The following is a 24,237-nucleotide window of genomic DNA, read 5'->3' as shown; positions in this document are numbered from 1 at the left end:
CTAGGCGAGTACACACACACACATACGCTGGAGGAGTGACTGCTTGAGGTTATCTTGAGATGATTTCGAGGCTTAGCGTCCTCACGGCCAAGTCCTCGACCAGCCCTCCTTTTTGCTACACACCCCCAGGAAGCAGCCCGTAGCAGCTGTCTACCTCCCAGGTACCTATTTACTGCTAGGTAACAGAGGCATCAGGGTGAAAGAAACTCTGCCCATTTCTGCCTCCATCAGGGATCAAACCCAGAATCTCAAAACTACGAATCCGCAGCGCTCTCCACTCAGCTGTCAAGACCCTTGACAGGGAAACTTGTGACATGATTGAAAATCTTTCTAACTGACAGACAGATGAGGGCAGTAATCAGACAATGTATCTGACTGGAGGAGTTTTACTAGCAGCGAACCACAGGGTTCAGTTCTTGCATCAGTAATGTTTATCGTCTATATAAACAATCTACCTGAAGAAATACAGAATTATTTGAACATGTTTGCGGATGATGCCAAGACATTGGGGAAGATAGGAGGAGCATACGATCGTAATGCCCTTCAAATTGATCTAAATCAAATAAGTGGTTGGAGTGTAAAGTGGCAAATGAAATTCAGTGTGGATAAATGCCGTGTTACTGAATGTAGGTTCGGTGAAAATAGACCACACACAACTTACAAATTATGTGGAATGGCATTACAGAACTCTAATAAAGAATGAGACCTAAGGTTGATTTTGCATAGTAAGCTGCTGCCAGAGGAACACACAAAGAATATTGTGAGAGGAGTGTATGCGTCTTTCCTACTTCAGACTTGCTTTTACTTATATGGATGGTGAAATCCTGCACTAAAGAAACTGTTCATGACTTTTGTAAGACCGAAACTGGAATATTCAGCAGTTGTATGGTGCCCAAATCTCAAGAAGCACATAAAGAAATTGAAAAAGGTGCAGCAGCATGCTACAAAATGCCTTCCGAAACTAAAAAACAAGAGTTACGAGGAGAGACTACAGACATTAAACATGCCAAAACAAGAAGATAGAAGAAAAAGAGGCAATATGATTACCACACACAAAATTCTAACTGGAATCGACAAATTGACAAAGAGGAATTCCTGAAACCAGCAACTTCATGAACAAGAGGACACAGATTCAAGCTAAGGAAACAAAGGTGTCGAAAAAATATTAGAAATAGATGGTTGGAACAAGCTAAATGAGATGGTGGAGGAGGCAAAAGCTGTCAGTAGCTTCAAAGCGTTGTAAGACAAAGAGCACTGGAGAGACGGGACACCACAAGCATAGCTCTCATCCTGTAACTACACTTAGGTAATTACACAGTCCCTGTGGCGACATGGTAAGCAATCCAGGGAGGATTGACTAGGTGCCAACCCTTAACTGTATGCCTCTGTTCACCCAGCAGTGAGTGGGTACCTGATTGTTAAACAATTTGGTGGGTCATATTCCAGGGAAACTTAAGATTAAGGACCTGCCCGAAAAGCTATGCGTGCTAGTTGCTTTACAAGAATGTAATAACTCTTGTACATATCAATAAATAAACTAAATATAAACAAAGAAATATTTAGCAATTGTGTATATTCTTTTGATTCCTTGTAAATTTGAATACTGTCCATTCTAACATGCAAAGTCTCATTGTTTCATATAATGTAAGAGCACAATTAATTCAAAAGCAGATGCTTCATGATGCACCAGTATGATCAGAGCAACAGCATACTAGTGAGAGATGCTTCATGATGCACCAGTATGATCAGAGCAACAGCATACTAGTGAGAGATGCTTCATGATGCAACAGTATGATCAGAGCAACAGCATACTAGTGAGAGATGCTTCATGATGCACCAGTATGATCAGAGCAACAGCATACTAGTGAGAGATGCTTCATGATGCACCAGTATGATCAGAGCAACAGCATACTAGTGAGAGATGCTTCATGATGCACCAGTATGATCAGAGCAACAGCATACTAGTGAGAGATGCTTCATGATGCACCAGTATGATCAGAGCAACAGCATACTAGTGAGAGATGCTTCATGATGCACCAGTATGATCAGAGCAACAGCATACTAGTGAGAGATGCTTCATGATGCACCAGTATGATCAGAGCAACAGCATACTAGTGAGAGATGCTTCATGATGCACCAGTATGATCAGAGCAACAGCATACTAGTGAGAGATGCTTCATGATGCACCAGTATGATCAGAGCAACAGCATACTAGTGAGAGATGCTTCATGATGCAACAGTATGATCAGAGCAACAGCATACTAGTGAGAGATGCTTCATGATGCAACAGTATGATCAGAGCAACAGCATACTAGTGAGAGATGCTTCATGATGCACCAGTATGATCAGAGCAACAGCATACTAGTGAGAGATGCTTCATGATGCACCAGTATGATCAGAGCAACAGCATACTAGTGAGAGATGCTTCATGATGCACCAGTATGATCAGAGCAACAGCATACTAGTGAGAGATGCTTCATGATGCAACAGTATGATCAGAGCAACAGCATACTAGTGAGAGATGCTTCATGATGCACCAGTATGATCAGAGCAACAGCATACTAGTGAGAGATGCTTCATGATGCAACAGTATGATCAGAGCAACAGCATACTAGTGAGAGATGCTTCATGATGCACCAGTATGATCAGAGCAACAGCATACTAGTGAGAGATGCTTCATGATGCACCAGTATGATCAGAGCAACAGCATACTAGTGAGAGATGCTTCATGATGCACCAGTATGATCAGAGCAACAGCATACTAGTGAGAGATGCTTCATGATGCACCAGTATGATCAGAGCAACAGCATACTAGTGAGAGATGCTTCATGATGCACCAGTATGATCAGAGCAACAGCATACTAGTGAGAGATGCTTCATGATGCACCAGTATGATCAGAGCAACAGCATACTAGTGAGAGATGCTTCATGATGCACCAGTATGATCAGAGCAACAGCATACTAGTGAGAGATGCTTCATGATGCAACAGTATGATCAGAGCAACAGCATACTAGTGAGAGATGCTTCATGATGCAACAGTATGATCAGAGCAACAGCATACTAGTGAGAGATGCTTCATGATGCACCAGTATGATCAGAGCAACAGCATACTAGTGAGAGATGCTTCATGATGCACCAGTATGATCAGAGCAACAGCATACTAGTGAGAGATGCTTCATGATGCACCAGTATGATCAGAGCAACAGCATACTAGTGAGAGATGCTTCATGATGCACCAGTATGATCAGAGCAACAGCATACTAGTGAGAGATGCTTCATGATGCACCAGTATGATCAGAGCAACAGCATACTAGTGAGAGATGCTTCATGATGCACCAGTATGATCAGAGCAACAGCATACTAGTGAGAGATGCTTCATGATGCAACAGTATGATCAGAGCAACAGCATACTAGTGAGAGATGCTTCATGATGCACCAGTATGATCAGAGCAACAGCATACTAGTGAGAGATGCTTCATGATGCACCAGTATGATCAGAGCAACAGCATACTAGTGAGAGATGCTTCATGATGCACCAGTATGATCAGAGCAACAGCATACTACTGAGAGATGCTTCATGATGCACCAGTATGATCAGAGCAACAGCATACTAGTGAGAGATGCTTCATGATGCACCAGTATGATCAGAGCAACAGCATACTAGTGAGAGATGCTTCATGATGCACCAGTATGATCAGAGCAACAGCATACTAGTGAGAGATGCTTCATGATGCAACAGTATGATCAGAGCAACAGCATACTAGTGAGAGATGCTTCATGATGCACCAGTATGATCAGAGCAACAGCATACTAGTGAGAGATGCTTCATGATGCAACAGTATGATCAGAGCAACAGCATACTAGTGAGAGATGCTTCATGATGCAACAGTATGATCAGAGCAACAGCATACTAGTGAGAGATGCTTCATGATGCACCAGTATGATCAGAGCAACAGCATACTAGTGAGAGATGCTTCATGATGCAACAGTATGATCAGAGCAACAGCATACTAGTGAGAGATGCTTCATGATGCAACAGTATGATCAGAGCAACAGCATACTAGTGAGAGATGCTTCATGATGCACCAGTATGATCAGAGCAACAGCATACTAGTGAGAGATGCTTCATGATGCACCAGTATGATCAGAGCAACAGCATACTAGTGAGAGATGCTTCATGATGCAACAGTATGATCAGAGCAACAGCATACTAGTGAGAGATGCTTCATGATGCACCAGTATGATCAGAGCAACAGCATACTAGTGAGAGATGCTTCATGATGCAACAGTATGATCAGAGCAACAGCATACTAGTGAGAGATGCTTCATGATGCACCAGTATGATCAGAGCAACAGCATACTAGTGAGAGATGCTTCATGATGCACCAGTATGATCAGAGCAACAGCATACTAGTGAGAGATGCTTCATGATGCACCAGTATGATCAGAGCAACAGCATACTAGTGAGAGATGCTTCATGATGCAACAGTATGATCAGAGCAACAGCATACTAGTGAGAGATGCTTCATGATGCAACAGTATGATCAGAGCAACAGCATACTAGTGAGAGATGCTTCATGATGCACCAGTATGATCAGAGCAACAGCATACTAGTGAGAGATGCTTCATGATGCACCAGTATGATCAGAGCAACAGCATACTAGTGAGAGATGCTTCATGATGCACCAGTATGATCAGAGCAACAGCATACTAGTGAGAGATGCTTCATGATGCACCAGTATGATCAGAGCAACAGCATACTAGTGAGAGATGCTTCATGATGCAACAGTATGATCAGAGCAACAGCATACTAGTGAGAGATGCTTCATGATGCAACAGTATGATCAGAGCAACAGCATACTAGTGAGAGATGCTTCATGATGCACCAGTATGATCAGAGCAACAGCATACTAGTGAGAGATGCTTCATGATGCACCAGTATGATCAGAGCAACAGCATACTAGTGAGAGATGCTTCATGATGCACCAGTATGATCAGAGCAACAGCATACTAGTGAGAGATGCTTCATGATGCACCAGTATGATCAGAGCAACAGCATACTAGTGAGAGATGCTTCATGATGCAACAGTATGATCAGAGCAACAGCATACTAGTGAGAGATGCTTCATGATGCAACAGTATGATCAGAGCAACAGCATACTAGTGAGAGATGCTTCATGATGCACCAGTATGATCAGAGCAACAGCATACTAGTGAGAGATGCTTCATGATGCAACAGTATGATCAGAGCAACAGCATACTAGTGAGAGATGCTTCATGATGCAACAGTATGATCAGAGCAACAGCATACTAGTGAGAGATGCTTCATGATGCACCAGTATGATCAGAGCAACAGCATACTAGTGAGAGATGCTTCATGATGCACCAGTATGATCAGAGCAACAGCATACTAGTGAGAGATGCTTCATGATGCACCAGTATGATCAGAGCAACAGCATACTAGTGAGAGATGCTTCATGATGCAACAGTATGATCAGAGCAACAGCATACTAGTGAGAGATGCTTCATGATGCACCAGTATGATCAGAGCAACAGCATACTAGTGAGAGATGCTTCATGATGCACCAGTATGATCAGAGCAACAGCATACTAGTGAGAGATGCTTCATGATGCACCAGTATGATCAGAGCAACAGCATACTAGTGAGAGATGCTTCATGATGCACCAGTATGATCAGAGCAACAGCATACTAGTGAGAGATGCTTCATGATGCACCAGTATGATCAGAGCAACAGCATACTAGTGAGAGATGCTTCATGATGCACCAGTATGATCAGAGCAACAGCATACTAGTGAGAGATGCTTCATGATGCACCAGTATGATCAGAGCAACAGCATACTAGTGAGAGATGCTTCATGATGCACCAGTATGATCAGAGCAACAGCATACTAGTGAGAGATGCTTCATGATGCACCAGTATGATCAGAGCAACAGCATACTAGTGAGAGATGCTTCATGATGCACCAGTATGATCAGAGCAACAGCATACTAGTGAGAGATGCTTCATGATGCAACAGTATGATCAGAGCAACAGCATACTAGTGAGAGATGCTTCATGATGCAACAGTATGATCAGAGCAACAGCATACTAGTGAGAGATGCTTCATGATGCACCAGTATGATCAGAGCAACAGCATACTAGTGAGAGATGCTTCATGATGCACCAGTATGATCAGAGCAACAGCATACTAGTGAGAGATGCTTCATGATGCACCAGTATGATCAGAGCAACAGCATACTAGTGAGAGATGCTTCATGATGCACCAGTATGATCAGAGCAACAGCATACTAGTGAGAGATGCTTCATGATGCAACAGTATGATCAGAGCAACAGCATACTAGTGAGAGATGCTTCATGATGCACCAGTATGATCAGAGCAACAGCATACTAGTGAGAGATGCTTCATGATGCAACAGTATGATCAGAGCAACAGCATACTAGTGAGAGATGCTTCATGATGCACCAGTATGATCAGAGCAACAGCATACTAGTGAGAGATGCTTCATGATGCACCAGTATGATCAGAGCAACAGCATACTAGTGAGAGATGCTTCATGATGCACCAGTATGATCAGAGCAACAGCATACTAGTGAGAGATGCTTCATGATGCACCAGTATGATCAGAGCAACAGCATACTAGTGAGAGATGCTTCATGATGCACCAGTATGATCAGAGCAACAGCATACTAGTGAGAGATGCTTCATGATGCAACAGTATGATCAGAGCAACAGCATACTAGTGAGAGATGCTTCATGATGCACCAGTATGATCAGAGCAACAGCATACTAGTGAGAGATGCTTCATGATGCACCAGTATGATCAGAGCAACAGCATACTAGTGAGAGATGCTTCATGATGCACCAGTATGATCAGAGCAACAGCATACTAGTGAGAGATGCTTCATGATGCACCAGTATGATCAGAGCAACAGCATACTAGTGAGAGATGCTTCATGATGCACCAGTATGATCAGAGCAACAGCATACTAGTGAGAGATGCTTCATGATGCAACAGTATGATCAGAGCAACAGCATACTAGTGAGAGATGCTTCATGATGCACCAGTATGATCAGAGCAACAGCATACTAGTGAGAGATGCTTCATGATGCACCAGTATGATCAGAGCAACAGCATACTAGTGAGAGATGCTTCATGATGCACCAGTATGATCAGAGCAACAGCATACTAGTGAGAGATGCTTCATGATGCAACAGTATGATCAGAGCAACAGCATACTAGTGAGAGATGCTTCATGATGCACCAGTATGATCAGAGCAACAGCATACTAGTGAGAGATGCTTCATGATGCAACAGTATGATCAGAGCAACAGCATACTAGTGAGAGATGCTTCATGATGCACCAGTATGATCAGAGCAACAGCATACTAGTGAGAGATGCTTCATGATGCACCAGTATGATCAGAGCAACAGCATACTAGTGAGAGATGCTTCATGATGCACCAGTATGATCAGAGCAACAGCATACTAGTGAGAGATGCTTCATGATGCACCAGTATGATCAGAGCAACAGCATACTAGTGAGAGATGCTTCATGATGCAACAGTATGATCAGAGCAACAGCATACTAGTGAGAGATGCTTCATGATGCACCAGTATGATCAGAGCAACAGCATACTAGTGAGAGATGCTTCATGATGCACCAGTATGATCAGAGCAACAGCATACTAGTGAGAGATGCTTCATGATGCACCAGTATGATCAGAGCAACAGCATACTAGTGAGAGATGCTTCATGATGCACCAGTATGATCAGAGCAACAGCATACTAGTGAGAGATGCTTCATGATGCACCAGTATGATCAGAGCAACAGCATACTAGTGAGAGATGCTTCATGATGCAACAGTATGATCAGAGCAACAGCATACTAGTGAGAGATGCTTCATGATGCAACAGTATGATCAGAGCAACAGCATACTAGTGAGAGATGCTTCATGATGCAACAGTATGATCAGAGCAACAGCATACTAGTGAGAGATGCTTCATGATGCACCAGTATGATCAGAGCAACAGCATACTAGTGAGAGATGCTTCATGATGCAACAGTATGATCAGAGCAACAGCATACTAGTGAGAGATGCTTCATGATGCAACAGTATGATCAGAGCAACAGCATACTAGTGAGAGTAACACAGTATGTTCATCAAGCATTTCAGTAATAGTTACTCACTAACACTTGTGGCAGTACAGTATCAGCAAGTACATCTAAGCAGCTATAACATACTAAAATATAAAGACCTAACAACAATTTAATAATGGACTTTCTAGTGAATATTTAGGTCATTAATGATTAATTTAGTATTGCTCAAAAGAAGCTTACACACTAGGAAATCATAATGGCATGATGATATTTTGCGAAAATCAATGGAGCACACTGGGGGATTCGAACCATCATTCTGAGTCTCCAGAGCTGGGCATTTTAATCCACTGGACAATGATACGCTCTATAAGTAATATAACTAATTTAACCTTGGATTGTATTCAATCCACGAATGGTATTGAGGCATCGAGCTGATATTTTATGAAGTTTTTACAAATTACCCATATGCACTCCACTGTATTGTAAGGAGCCGGTCGGCCGAGCGGACAGCACGCTGGACTTGTGATCCTGTGGTCCTGGGTTCGATCCCAGGCGCCGGCGAGAAACAATGGGCAGAGTTTCTTTCATCCTATGCCCCTGTTACCTAGCAGTAAAATAGGTACCTGGGTGTTAGTCAGCTGTCACGAGCTGCTTCCTGGGGGTGGAGGCCTGGTTGAGGACCGGGCCGCGGGGACACTAAAAAGCCCCGAAATCATCTCAAGATAACCTTAAGATAAGAACTCTAACGTGGGTATACGAGTCCCATGTGCTCCTTTCAAATACATACTACATTACACACTAATGTGCATTTGAAGGGAGTGTATGGGAATAACTCCTATACCAACACCAGAGTGTATTGGAATTTGGAAAAACTTCATAAAGTATCAGCTCGATGCCTTAATACCCCCTCATGGATTCAATAGAATTCAAGGTTAAATCACCTATAGAGTATCATGCTCCAGTGGGTTAACACCCTAAACCATGAATATTGGGGGCCAGGAAACGAAAAATATTTGAATTATGTAAAAATAACTTAATAATGTTCAACAAATCTCCAACTTATTGGCTTCAGCGTTGTGAAACTCATCAAAATATTTTCAGAAATTAATTTTAGACAAAATTAAAAAAAATAAAGATTTGTTGATAAGAACAGCTATTAATTTAACTGGAATGGAGAGATAATGCAGTAATAAAGAGATGCTAGGACCTGTCTGACTCTCAAAGAAGAAGAAGAATAGCAGTAAGAAGTGTCCACAAAGTGGATATGCAGCTGGTGCCTTTATAGCACTTCTGAGAAATACATAATAACACAAAAAAATTAATGAGTAACCATGTTATTATGCTTTATTTTGTTATACATCACATAAATACATTGTCCAGTGTTAATATATGCTACTTTCATCAATGACCCAAAAATATTTTTTAGGATTTTTTTTTTTTTAGATTTTTTTTTTCTCTTTTGTTTATTATCTGATTTTTGTTGTCATCTTTACATCGTGCAGAGTGTATACCCGTCCCTAACAATCTTAACTTAAAATGAAATTGGTCAACAAATAAATCAGTCAGAACTCACAGAACTTGCGACTGAATTTTTTTGACAGATTTTTTCTCAGATTTCAAACTTTATTTTCTTTGTCTCTTTATGTTGTTTTGATGATTAGGGACCAGATTAGGGCTTTTCACTTATATAACATATTCTCTAAATATATCCCCTAAAATCATTATAATTATTATAATTATCCCAATATTTATTTTTTGTGGGTATTTTTCTTGACTTCATTTCAACACCTTTATTTATTTCTTTAGGACTACCTTTATTCATTGTCGATAACTTCAACTTCAATTATCTCTAAGAGTTTCAACTTTGAGTGGCTTCAAAAATTCCAATTTTTTACCAATTCTCACCATTTTGACATTCTTTGTGCTCAGCTGTCTCTTCTACAATCCCTTCAGAATGAATTTTTCTTAAACTCTATACATTTGGAGTTATAATATTTTGGGGTGTAAATTTCTCGCATATTTCAAATGCCATATTGACTTTTTTTTATAGTAAACTATACTGAAAACATATACTGTATTCTAATTTGATGAAAATGATTATATGCTATTCTGAAAGAGTAATAACACCAAATGAACAACTGGTCATAGTTTATATTTTTTATTCTGATTTAAAAATCTGAAGTTTTCAATATTATATTTTAAAACTATTTTTGATTCTCTTGTTTTTCAAGTTATGTTGTGATCATTTAGACAAAGTTGGAGCATTTGCCTAGTTGATTATGCACAAAAAATTGGGAAGTGTTTGTGCAAGTTTTAAAAACTTAAGTTATTTCAAATCATATGTGTATGTTTTGCATGGTTTAAGGGTCAAAGTGCACAGGTTATCTTGAGGTTATCTCGAGATGATTTCAGGGCTTTAGTGTCCCCGCAGCCTGGTCCGCGACCAGGCCTCCACCCCCAGGAAGCAGCCCGTGACAGCTGACCAACACCCAGGTACCTATTTACTGCTAGGTAACAGGAGCATCAGGGTGAAAGAAACTCTGTCCATTGTTTCTTGCCCGGGATCGAACCTGGGACCACAGGATCACGCATCCAATGTTCTGTCCGCTCAGCCGCCGGCTCCCCTGGTGGGGAGTCTTGAAGCTTGATGCCTCACTAGGAGTACTGAAGACTCCAGTAGGAGTCTTGATGCCTCAAGACCCTTAGTGAATTCAGTAGAATCCCAGGTTAAATTACTTACAGCGTATCATGATCCAGTGAGTTAAGGCATATTGGCTGGGGAGACCCAGAATGCTAGTTCAAATCACCAGTGCTCCAATGATTTTCACAAAACAAATTTATATTTTGATAACACATTTATAATGGTAGGGTCCACTATTGGCATACAACTTAAAAGACAAATTACTATATTAAACAATAAAAATTTGCTACATTAACAGCAACTGCCGAATGATGAATGTTATTTTATTATTTGAATGGGTACCTTCAAGGTTGAACTTAAGACCCCAGCGTTCCGATTCATACTGAAGCCAAGTTTTTTCTGCTTCAAGTGAGAGCTGGCCTGATGGAGAAATCATGAGAAATGATTAAAACTATGAAACTAACAGTCTAACTTTGTACTGCCAAATGCAGACTTGTTTTTCTTTCAGCAAATTATAAATTACATACAGTACATTACTTAATGTTATTTTTACAATTGGTTTGTTTAGAGTATTCAGGAAAATGCTTCAAGTCTGGGATTCAAGAAGAATATCATTTAACTAAATATCCTACTAAACTAAATAGTGCTATTCATTTATTAAACTTGTGAATATGCCATGTCATACCCCTATCAATTACTCATGTATACCATTACGTGTAACCTCAAAAATCCTCATTTGAGACATTTTAAAATTTTGGTAAATTTTAGATTTTGAAGAATTTTGCCATTTTGGAGTTACAATACATGCATCTCAGTTGCTTCTTTAGGCAAAAGTCCCGTTGTTCTCATAAACAGGAGTATGTATAGTAATGCTAGTGAAGCAAACCACAATACACTCCCCGACCTTGCTATCGAGCCTCAATCATTCATTTATTCCATCTATTCCTTTGTGATCCGGCCCCAAGCAGATCCCCCACTCAGGAGCAGCCTATGTAGTTCCGCAGCTGGCCACCGAACTGCCGGTGGTATAACCTTTCTTTTGTTTTTGTTTACCTGCAGAGGACAAAACCCGCCCCCTCTTTCACCATTTTATATATATGTGCATATTTTTTGCATCCTGCTACTAGTGCATCAGGAAATACAGGAAATGTTATCTGGGGCTTCAACAAGCAGTGAAGTAAAGAGAAAACACGTTGAGATGATCCATTATCAGGACTTTCAACTTATAAAGGCAGATGAATATGAAATGTCTCCTGTGTGGTGAAAAGAGGGGCAGAGGAATGTTTGTCCTAACTTGAGTTCGTGCAGGACGATTCTCTTTCTCCTGAACAAATTTTATAATGACCATGAAACAAGTTTGTACTGGCATATGTTAACCTAGCCAAACTTAACATTTTCGTGCTTTGGGCGAGCGAGCGCCAGACCACCTTAAGGTGGGTCCGGGCATTCCACATGAATGCCGGGTAATACTAAAAAGTGTATACTCTCTTCAATTTTGTCACCTGGGTTTTTGTCCTAGGTTTTTCATTTTGATATCAATGTGTTCGCAATTGAATTCCCTACAGGAGTATTTGCATATAAAGTCCAAAAGCCCGGCATACCACACACACCAAACCAAGAAATTGGCCCCGCGTTATTACCCATGAGCGCACAAGAGCAATAAAATGTGTTTACTCTGTGTTTACTTTGGTCACCTCAATTCTCATCCTAGGTCTTTCATTTTGGTATCAATGTGTTCGCAATAAAATTCCCTACAAGAGTATACTATATGTCCAAAAACCGTGGCATGCACCCCACACGCAGCCAAGCCGAAAGCAGACTAAATTTTTTATTTTTTGATGCCATACAGCATCATCACCGGGCAAAAGTGTTAACCAAATCCAAACTAACATAACCTAACCAAACCCAACTAAACATAACCAAAGCTAAGCAAACCTAACCTAACCATGCCTAACTAAACATTACCAAAGCTAAGCAAACCTAACCTAACCAAGCCTAACCAAACTAAACCTAGCCAAAGTTAAACTAATCAGGTTAACCTAACCAAAGCTAACCAAACCTAACCAAAGATAACCAAACAAAAGCTAACCAAACCAAACAAAATGCTAGCCAAACCAAAGCTAGCCAAACCAAAACTAACCAAAAAAAGCTAACTAAATTAATGCTAACTAAACGTAACCTAACTAAATAAATACCCAACCTAACCCAACCATCCCCTCAACATCTAGGCCTCAACCCTCGGTTAACACCACCATACTCGCCTACACATTATTCCAAGATCATAATTATTAGTTATTATTATATGTAGAAAAACTTCTGGACACTTGGTGAATAGCCATATTTATTATTCCTGTACTACCAGTACTCTGTGGTGTTTTGTTTAAATTATCTACTGAAACAATAATGTATTGGTACATACTTTTGTACATAGTATTATTTTTATGCCGGGAGGGGGGGGGGGGAAGGGGCAGGGAAATTCGACAACTTATCTAGACATGATTACATATCCAATCACAATTGGGACCGAGGTGAATGAGGTCATAGATTTAAACTAAACAAAGCTGCCAAAGAAATACAAGAAAATTCACTTTTGCAAACAGAGCAATTACTTAAGTGTAGTTAAAGGATGAGAGCAACGCTCGTGGTGTCCAGTCTCCCCAGTACTCTTTGTCACAAACACTTTGAAATTACTGATGGTTTTGGCCTCCACCACCCTCTCACCTAACTTGTTTCCAACCGTCTACCATTCTGTTTACATAAGTGAATTTTCTTATATTTCTTCGATAACTTTGTTTCGTTAGTTTAAATCTATGACCTCTTGTTCTTGAAGTTCTGGGTCTCAGGAATTCTTCCCTATCAATTTTATCGATTCCTGTTACTATTTTGTACATAGTGATCATATTGCCTCTTTCTTATATCTTCTAGTTTTTGCATATTTAATGTCTCTATCTCTCCTCGTAGCTCTTGTCCTACAGTTCTGGGAGCCAATTAGTGGTATGTCTTGGCACCTGTTCCAGTTTGTTGATGTGATTCTTAAGATATGGGCACCACACAACCGCTGCATATTCCAGCTTTGGTCTAACAAAAGTCATGAACAATTTCTTTAATATTTCTCCATCCATGTATTTAAAAGCAATTCTGAAGTTAGAAAGTGTAGAATAGGCCCCCCTCACAAAATGTTCTTAATGTGGTCCTCAGGTAACAGTTTTTTATCTAGAACCACCCCTAGATCTCTTTCTGTATTGGAATTCTTTAAAGATTTCTCACATAATTTATAGGTTGTGTGGGGTCTATATTCTCCTATTCCACATTCCATAACATGGCATTTATTCACTTTAAATTTTATTTGCCAAGTGGTGCTTCATATACTTATTTTGTCCAGGTCTTCTTGAAGGGCATGACAATCATTTAAGTTTCTTATCTTCCCTATTATCTTAGGATCATCAGCAAACATGTTCATATAACTCTGTATTCCATCTGGTAGATCATTTCATGAGCAGTTCATACAACATCTTGTTGCCGAAATCAACATTCATGCAGGGCAACTTGTTGCATGCGGCATATTACAGGCTTCATGTATGATACTTTGGAAGGACACCACCGTGGTTGAGCTCTGTGTACGCTCATGAAACATTCGGTGATGTCAAACAGGATTATTGGAACAAAGAATGTGCTATTCCAACACCTGTGTTCAACAAGTACATGTCACGAGACAGGTTCCTGATAATACTACTGTGTCTACACTTGGAAAACATTGCAAATGATGATTAGAAATGATAGACTTTGTAGAGTGCAAAAAGTGTTCAATGATATTAGAGGGGAAATTTCGTGATTATTTTGTACCTGGACAGAATGTTGTCATTGATGAATCCTTAATTCTTTTCAAGGGACATCTTTTCAAACAGTACATCCCATCGAAACGGCACCATTTTGGACTCAAATTCTTTGAACTGTGTGACTGTGACGCCGAAATGGTGATCAATATGATATTATATTCCAGTATAGACGTAGACGTAGACTCGCGCAGGATCCTCATGGGTTTTCTGGCAGTGTGGTGAAGACGCTAATGGAACCACTGCTAAACAAGGGGCACATTTTGTACACTGACAATTATTATAGGAGCCCCTTGCTAACAAAGTTCTTGCCTGAACATAACACGGGCATGTGTGACACTGTAAAGACACATTGAAAAGAAATGCCAGTTTTTGAAAATAATATTGGCCTACATGATTGTGAACTTAGAAAATGTGACAAAATATTAGCAGTGTGTTGGACAGATGTGAAGTCAATATGTTGTCAACTATTCACACTGGTGAAATGCTTGACAGTGGTATAGTGAGGTATCGAGCTGATGGAACATTGTATAAGCCAGATTATTTCATTGACTACAATATAAATGAGACTTGTAGATAAATGTGACATGATGGATGGTGCCATCGAGTGTGTCCACAAAAGTGTAAAGTGGACAAGGAAATTCTTCTTTCATCTTGTGGACATAACACTGCTCAACTGTTTTAACATGTTTTTGGTTAAAATGAGCAAAAAACCATCAATTCAAGTCTTTAGTCAGGCTCTGGTGTCGCAATTACTTGTCAAGTATGGCCAGGAAGACAGCGCAAGGACAGTTTTTCATGCCCAAACAAGACCACATTTAGTTTGCAACAGACTGGCCGATAAAGATGTCTTTACATTTCTCAAGCCTGCCTACTTACCACCTACAGGAACTGAGGCCAAAGGTGTACATGAGTGCACTGTTTGCAAAAACTCAGAAAGAAAACCAAGGAAGCGAAAATCTGTGTATCATATGCGTCGTGTGCAAAGTCCTGCTCTGTCTCGTGGACTGCTTCTTTGAATATCGCTCACTTGCTAAGTACTAAGAGTGTGTTACTTTGTAAATAGTGCGTGAAACTGTATATAATGTATTATTAGTGAATGTGGAACAAGTAATATTCCAACAATAAACATTTATTGAGTACACATTAGTGACATGTATCACAGTTCCATGGAACATTATGGATGTTATATATGATCACTACATGCAAAATAGTAACAGGAATCGATAAAATTCATAGGGAAGAATTCCCGAGACCCGGAACTTCAAGAACAAGAGGTTATAGATTTAAACTAACGAAACAAAGCTGCCGGAGTAATATAAGAAAATTCACTTTTGTAAACAGTGGTAGATGGTTGGAACAAGTTAGGCGAGAAGGTGGTGGAGGCCAAAACCGTCAGTAATTTTAAAGTGTTATATGAAAGAGTGCTGGGAAGACGGGACACCACGAGCGTAGCTCTCATCCTGTAACTACACTTAGATAATTCCTTTATATATTTATTGTCAAGGACACATCTGTGCATTAGATACGATACCAAAAAAAATTAGAAAAGCATTGAAAATAATAATAATAATATTTGTAAATATAATTGTGGCAACTTGTGGGTCTTGAATGGACCTCGTGACCACATCTGGGAGCTTCATGCACGGGCGACCAACCTGTGACGTCACAGCGCACCTTGTCCACGTCCCCACAGCCAAAGTGGAATTTGATATTTATTTTTACATGTACATGTTCAGAATAGGGAATTTATAATTAAAAAAAAAAAACTTTTGGGAACACTTGATTTTATGAGCACGGGAAATGTCACAATAAATGCAGTGCATTACAGTGGTTAACTCTTAAACTGCACAACACATCAATAGCTGTGGTGAGTAACTGTCATAGAATTGCGTACCACACAAGATTTAAAACCCCTATTGCTACACGGGGTTCACATCAGCTTTCTCAGGGCTCATGTAAACAGACGCCATTGAAAAAAAAAATCGTGGGCAACATTCCCGAATGTGAGAGCATCAGTACTGACTGAGCAACCAAGGCTGGCACACGCAGCACGAGCTAATAGCATTGCTGTTCAGCTTGTGACCACAACATCGCCTAAAAATGTAAAAAATATATGAAACTAGTACTATTAAAGATAATAGTATTACAGAAAACACCTGACTGATAAATATGACCAGGATTCTGATAATAGCAGTATTGTTGTGATAATTAGTGCTGTGCTGTATGGTAGGAGGAGTAATGTTGAGGGATTGATAGCATCATCTGCTGACTCTGTGTGGCCACCTGTTACTATCTGCATTCACCATACCAGCTCAGTGGTTCTCTATGGTGAACACAAATGTAGATATTGTACTTATATATAACGTGTGTATTAGTGTAATAACAGCAAAAGGATTATATTGGGAGGAGCCATTTGGGTGATAGAGGTGGCATCATCTGCATGACTTGTCATGCTCTGTCGAAGGTGGCCACTATGGTCTTTGGGCATATCAGCTTAGTTGTACAGTTATGGTGAATAAAATATGTAGATACCAATATATAAAGTGTGTATATAGTGTAATACCACCACAAACAGTATTGTTGGGGGAGAAATGTTAGTGCATCTGGCCTTGAACCAGTGAGGGAGGCAGCCACCAGCTGTGTGTGTGGCAACATCTCTTATTACCTTGATCTGGCCATACCAGCTTAGTTGTACAGTTATGGTGAGTAAAACATGTAGATACTTATACATAACGTACATATATAGTGAATAAAAGCAAAAACAGCATGGTGGGAGGAGAATGTTGGCGAGTGAGGTGTTGTTGAGGGAGGGACTGGCGGCAAGTAGCTGGCTGACTGGTGTGGTGTCTCACTCCTCGTTGCTTTTTGACTCACCATACCAACTTAGTGGTTCGTTATGGTGAACAAAACATGTAGATACATATATATAACTTGTGTATATAGTGTAATAACAGCAAAACTATTTGTTTATTGTTTTATGAACATAATTGAATCACTATTATGCACACCATAATTTTGAGTATAGGGATGGTTCACGAATTTTATTATATAAATATATCACACTACACACTATTGAATAATACTGCAAAAAAAATAGGCAAAAATCAATCATACACCGAAATAATTAGGTAATAATATCTTGGTGGCAACTCCTGCCTGACCCACCTCCAACGCTTACTCTGTCAACGCCTCTTTTTTGCCAGACTTTTGCCCTGCCCTATTGCAGCCAAAATATGCCACCTACGATTTTTTAATTATTTTTCCCCTGATCAGTGAACACAAATGAACACTTTTATAGGATTTATTTATTTATTGCACCTGGGCATGTTGCAGGCTATAATTGCAGCAGTAGTCCAGGGGTTAACCCTTTAGCTGCGCAATGCGCCTGCAGGCTCAGGCTTTGGGTGCGCAACGAGCCTCCGGGTATTTTTATTTTTCATGTTCCATTCAAAACTCCCGTGGCTACATGGGGTTCACATCAGCTTCCTCAGGGCTCTTGTAATAGTGAGTGAGCAACCAAGGCTGGTGCTCGCAGCATGAGCGCACAGCTCTGCTGTTCAGTGTGTGACCACAGCATCACCTAATAATGTCAAAATGTATATATAACCTGTATTATTTAGCCATGACAGTATTATAAAAGAGCCTGAGTGTGATAATGACTGGGTACAATGTTCAAATATCAGTGATTCAATGCTGTTCACGATGTTCACAGCGTTAGCCACAGCACCACAGCATTATTTCATCTATCTAGGAATCTTCAAACGACTTCTTAGGTTCCTTTTCAAAATAAACTTGTGGTAAATTATTCACTTACAGAAATTAGTGACCAGGATTGTGGTTATAATTAGCATTGTGACGCTTAGCAGACAGCGACGCTACAAGTACGACGCCACCTCCCTCACCAAAATGGCTCCTCCCAACATACTCCTGCTGCTGTTAATACACTATATACACACATTGTATATACCCATGTACATATGTGTTCACCATAGTGAACCACTAAGCTAGTATGGTGAGCAAAACAAGAGTGGCTGCCACACACAGTGACACTACCTCAATTCCCTCCCTCCCTCACCAAAATGCCTCCTCCCACAATACTATGCACAGCACTAATTATCACCACAATCCTGCCATTATCACAATCCTGGTCACTAAATCCTGTAAATGAATAATTGACCACAAGTTTATTTTGTGAAGGAACATATGAATGCGTTTGAAGATTCCTAGATGAATGAAATGATGCTGTGGTGCTGTGGCTAGTGATGTGAACATCTTTAACAGCATTGATTCACTGATATTTGAGCATTGCACAGTCATTATCACACTCGAGCTCTTCTGTAATACTATCATGGCTAAATAATAACGGTTACATACATACATGGACTTTTTAGGCGATGCTGTGGTCACAAGCTGAACAGCAGTACTGTGAGCTCATGCTGTGTGTGCCAGCCTTGGTGGCTCACTCAGTACTGAGGCCCTCACACCCAGGAATGTTGCCCACGATTTAAAAAAAAAAATGGTGTCTATTTACAAAAGCCCTGAGGAAGCTGATGTGAGCCCCATGTAGCCGTGGGAGTTTTGAATCATACGCTATACCTATGAGATCCCTGAGGCGCGCTGCGCACCACCCATCAAGCGCCTACAGGTGCGTTGCACAGTGCGGTGGTTAATGTTTTCATCATACTTTTTTCTTAAAGTCGTCTGAAATTAGCTTAAACAAGCTCTATTTTCAATTCACTGCATTTATTAACCACCCATAGGGAGAATAAAAACTTCAATAGGCTGGATGGGAAAAGCATTTGAGACAAATGAGAGGGGTAAAACATGGCTGACAGATGAAATGAAGACAGGCATATATGGAGAAAACACAAATAAGTTAATAAGATAAGACTGGAAAGCAGATGACAGGACAAATTATGAAATGAACTATAGATAATGGAGATGAGAAAGAGAGAGAGAAAAGTCGGTAACTTCCAAATTAGGATTAAACAAAGATACCAAGATAACAAATGGGACAGAAAACTCTTGTAAGATGCAATAAATTCTCACATAGTCTTAAAGCATAAAATAATTACTTCATATTTTACTTACGTGCAACTAAGCTGTCTGGTGGATATCTAAATGCAAATATCCAATCTTCCTCTACTTTCAAAATGCGGCCAGTGATCCGAGCATAGTACTCATAGTTTGGCCGGCCAAACAGGTTGCTAACCCCAAAGTTGTCGATGAGAAACTGCATAACCTGAGTAGCCACCTATAATAATAATAATAAAAAAAAATTTGTATATTAAATAAATTCAGCAACACTTTTAATTACAACATAAATAAATAAAACAATATAATGTATATACATATATATTTTTTTATTTGTTATTAAAAGAATCAATTTCAAATTGGTTTACTGTGTTTGTATTAATAATATTATATTAAGAACATGAATTACGGACTTAGACATGTCAGGTTAGGATAGGTTAGGTTTGGTCATATTTCTACAGTAGTTTTAAGGGGCCGGGTGCACAAAAATATTTGCCCAAATATGAAAAATAGTGAAAACTGTTGAACAAATCTCACATTATTTGGCCTCAGCATCATGAAATTTTCATACCAATATGTTAAGAATTGGATTTTATACAAATTTACAAAAACAAAAGTGCACAACAAGTACTGATAACAATAACACCTCCTAGTTAGTGGAACTCCTGGATAATGCAATGATTAAGAGATGCAAGCACCTGTCCGACACACAAAGAAGAGTAGTAATAAGGAGAGTCCACAAAGTGGATATGCCGTTGGTGCCTTCTAGGTTTGATGATTGCCACCTTGAGGGCAAAATTTCACACAAATAATAATGAGTATGTTATGTTGCTGTATTTTATTATATATCATATAAATACATTTCCCAACGCCAATATTTCTTATGTCCACATTTTTTTTTTCTTTGTTTCTAATCCGGTTTTGTTGTGCCTTCTACATCTTGGAGAATGCATACCTGTCACCAAGTATGTGAAGTTGGAACGAAATTGGTCAACGTGTAAATCGACCACAGGCGGCAGAACGCGTGACTTAATTATTTTTTCTCAGAGTTATTCACATAATTTCAAACAATTTATTTCTCTTTGGGTTGTTTTTCCTGAATGGGAACCAGATGAGGGCCTTATCACTTATATATGTATACTTATATATCCCCTTTAACCCATTATCCTTATCCCTATATTTTGTTGGTTTTGGTAGGGTGATTTTTTCTTTATTTAATTTCAAAACATATTGGCCTACAACGTTCACACATTCGAGTACGAATGCCAAGCAATTTTTATTAAAACTTTCAAGATATGACATCAATTTGAAATACTATATTTATTGTGGAGAACTTTAACTTTATTGTTTTGGATTTTCAGCTTTGAGACAATTAAAAATTTAGTTTCTGAGCGATTCTCACCATTTTTCCATACTTGAAACATTCTTAGTTCAAAAGTTTTCAGAAAACCGTTTATTCATAAACCCATAACTTTGGGAGTTACACATTTTTGCATATAAATTTTGCACATATTTTGAAGACCATATTGACTTTTTTTTTTTTACAGTAAACTATACTCTCAAACTAAATTTTGTTTTGAGGAAAATGAACAATATATACCATTCTGAGCCCACAATGAATAAAATAAAAATTGTAACATATTAAAGAAGAATTTCAAATTTGAAATGGTGAAATTTAAATTATATATATATATATATATATATATATATATATATATATACAGTATATATATATATATGTCGTACCTAGTAGCCAGAACGCACTTCTCAGCCTACTATGCAAGGCCCGATTTGCCTAATAAGCCAAGTTTTCATGAATTATTGGTTTTTCGACTACCTAACCTACCTAACCTAACCTAACCTAACTTTTTCTGCCACCTAACCTAACCTAACCTATAAAGATATGTTAGGTTAGGTTAGGTAGGGTTGGTTAGGTTCGGTCATATATCTACGTTAATTTTAGCCCAAATAAAAAAAAATTGACCTCATACATAATGAAATGGATAGCTTTATCATTTCATAAGAAGAAAATTAGAGAAAATATATTAATTCATGAAAACTTGGCTTATTAGGCAAATCGGGCCTTGCATAGTAGGCTGAGAAGTGCGTTCTGGCTATTAAGTACGACATATATATATATATACAGTATATATATATATATATTATATATATATATATATATATATATATATATATATATATATATATATATATATATATATATATATATATATATATATATATATATATATACAGTATGTCGTACCTAGTAGCCAGAACGCACTTTTCAGCCTACTATGCAAGGCCTGATTTGCCTAATAAGCCAAGTTTTCCTGAATTATTATATTTTCTCTAATTTTTTTCTTATGAAATGATAAAGCTACCCATTTCATTATGAATGAGGTCAATTTTTTGTTATTGGAGTTAAAATTAACGTAGATATATGACCGAACCTAACCAACCCTACCTAACCTAACCTAACCTATCTTTATAGGTTAGGTTAGGTTAGGTAGCAGAAAAAGTTAGGTTAGGTAAGGTTAGGTAGGTTAGGTAGTCGAGAAACAATTAATTCATGAAAACTTGGCTATAAACATACTAACAACATTATATGGAAGACCTATGGCAATTCCACGACCAAGAGATGGCTTCCTGAACCTTGCAGGAATTAACCTCACTGAGGACCAAGTCACTCTCCTAAATCTGGGCATAAACTGTCATGTTATGTCCAGACCGAATGAGATGGCCCGGAAAGTAGAGTTGGAAATTCTGTTGGACGACATATTCGACCTCGAGACACAAAAGAAGGTCACTACCAAAGATACCTTACAAGCAGAACTTATTGCAGAAGGAGGAAAGAATCGAGGCAACTACAGAAGCACCATACTGTCCCCCGAGCTTAAAGCGGCAGCTAAAAGCCTTCGTGAGAACAAGGAGATAGTTGTCAGGAGAGGTGACAAGTCGCCAATATATGTCATTCTTAAAAAAGACGAATATCTGGCGAAAATGAACATCATACTCTCTGACCAAACTAAGTTCCAAAGGGTAACGAAGGACACTACAGCCGAATTAAAAGCAAAGGTCAACAAACTGATCGAAACTGTGAACGCCAAGAAATCCGGACTCCACCTGCCAAAGATCATTGGGGAATATAAACCTGGATATGCGTATGGAAATGTCAAGACGCACAAGCCTGGAAACCCACTTCGGCCAATCATTAGCCAGATACCCACACCCACGTACAGACTGGTGAAGCGACTCAACGGCCTGCTGACTCCTTATGTTCCTTGCGCCTTCAGCCTGAAGTCTCCAAAGGAATTTGTTGACTTACTGCGGGGCACACGGGCCACAGGGATAAGAGCCTCGTTGGACGTAGAATCGCTGTTTACCAACGTACCTGTGGACGAGACAATCGGAATGATAGCCGACAGAGTGTATCGTGATCCAGCCTGTACTCCTCTTGACATACCAGAAAATATTCTGAGGAAACTACTCCAAGCTTGTACTAAAGAGGCACCCTTCTTGAGCCCGGATGGGCACATGTATAAGCAAGTAGATGGGGTCGCCATGGGTTCTCCCCTAGGTGTCCTGTTTGCAAACTTCTACATGGGTACCATCGAGCAAAAAGTCTTAGTCGACATGAACTTGAAACCGGCCATATACTGCAGGTATGTTGACGACATTTTTACACAGGTACCTGATGTCAGACATCTGCAGGAGCTGAAGGAGGCATTTGAGCAGAGTTCCGTGCTGCGTTTCACTTACGAGATGGAAAAGGATGGGAAGCTGCCCTTTCTAGATGTAACAGTCATGGAAAAGGGCGGAGGTTTCCACACTGCAGTCTACACTAAGGAAACAAACATAGGAATGTGCCTAAATGCCAACAGCGACTGCCCAGACAGGTACAAGAGGAGTGTTGTTAACGCATATGTCGACCGTGCTCTCAGCCACAGCTCAGAATGGAAGCAAGTCGACGAAGAACTCTGTAGGGTAAGGCAGGTCCTAGTCAATAACGGCTTCTCCAATGGTTTCGTCGAAGACATCATAAGAAGGAAAGTGAAAAGCCATGCAACCTCTGAAGAGACAACTAACACAACACCTATACCCCCTATTAGACTATTTTACAGGAACTTCTTTTCCACAGCTCATAAAACGGAGGAAAGGGTCCTGAAAGATATTGTTAATAGAAATGTTATCCCTACAGACAAAAATCAGAGGATACAACTGACGATTTACTATAAAACCAGAAAAACGGCCAGCCTACTCATGAGAAACTCTCCAGACACAAAACAGAACGCTTTAAAAGAGACTAACGTCGTCTATGCCTTCAAATGCCCACTAGGGGACTGTAAGCTCCAAAAAACCCAGTATATAGGCAAGACAACATCTCTTTCTAGGCGTTTAACGATGCATAAGCAACAGGGCTCCATTAAGGAACATATAATCTCTTCCCACAACCAAACCATCGCCAGAGAAATCCTAGTAAACAACACAGAAATCATCGATAGATACAGCGATAGCAGGCGGCTTGACGTTTGCGAGGCACTACACATCAAGAAGTCAACACCAGCAATCAACAGCCAATTATTGCACAACTATATTCTA

The 24,237-nt window shown here is 39.5% G+C and overlaps 1 protein-coding gene across 13 annotated transcripts in view; it reads right to left on the bottom strand.

Moving 5' to 3' along the window:
- RhoGAP71E (Rho GTPase activating protein at 71E) overlaps positions 1-24,237 on the bottom strand; it is a 136,638-nt gene that overhangs the window by 27,400 nt on the left and 85,001 nt on the right. For 10 of the 13 annotated variants that reach the window (XM_045765213.2, XM_069311278.1, XM_045765216.2 and 7 more), the window contains 2 exons: positions 19,693-19,855; positions 11,108-11,185 (listed from right to left, as the gene is read on the bottom strand). In XM_045765213.2, coding sequence (XP_045621169.1) covers positions 11,108-11,185; positions 19,693-19,855 — 241 coding nt within the window. The remainder of the gene's footprint in view (positions 1-11,107; positions 11,186-19,692; positions 19,856-24,237) is intronic. The other 3 variants (XM_069311277.1, XM_069311281.1, XM_069311282.1) reach the window with 1 other exon arrangement.

This window comes from Procambarus clarkii, chromosome 69, assembly GCF_040958095.1.
Source record: "Procambarus clarkii isolate CNS0578487 chromosome 69, FALCON_Pclarkii_2.0, whole genome shotgun sequence".
Taxonomy (NCBI): Eukaryota; Metazoa; Arthropoda; class Malacostraca; order Decapoda; family Cambaridae; genus Procambarus; species Procambarus clarkii.
This window is presented reverse-complemented; position numbering and strand designations above follow the sequence as displayed.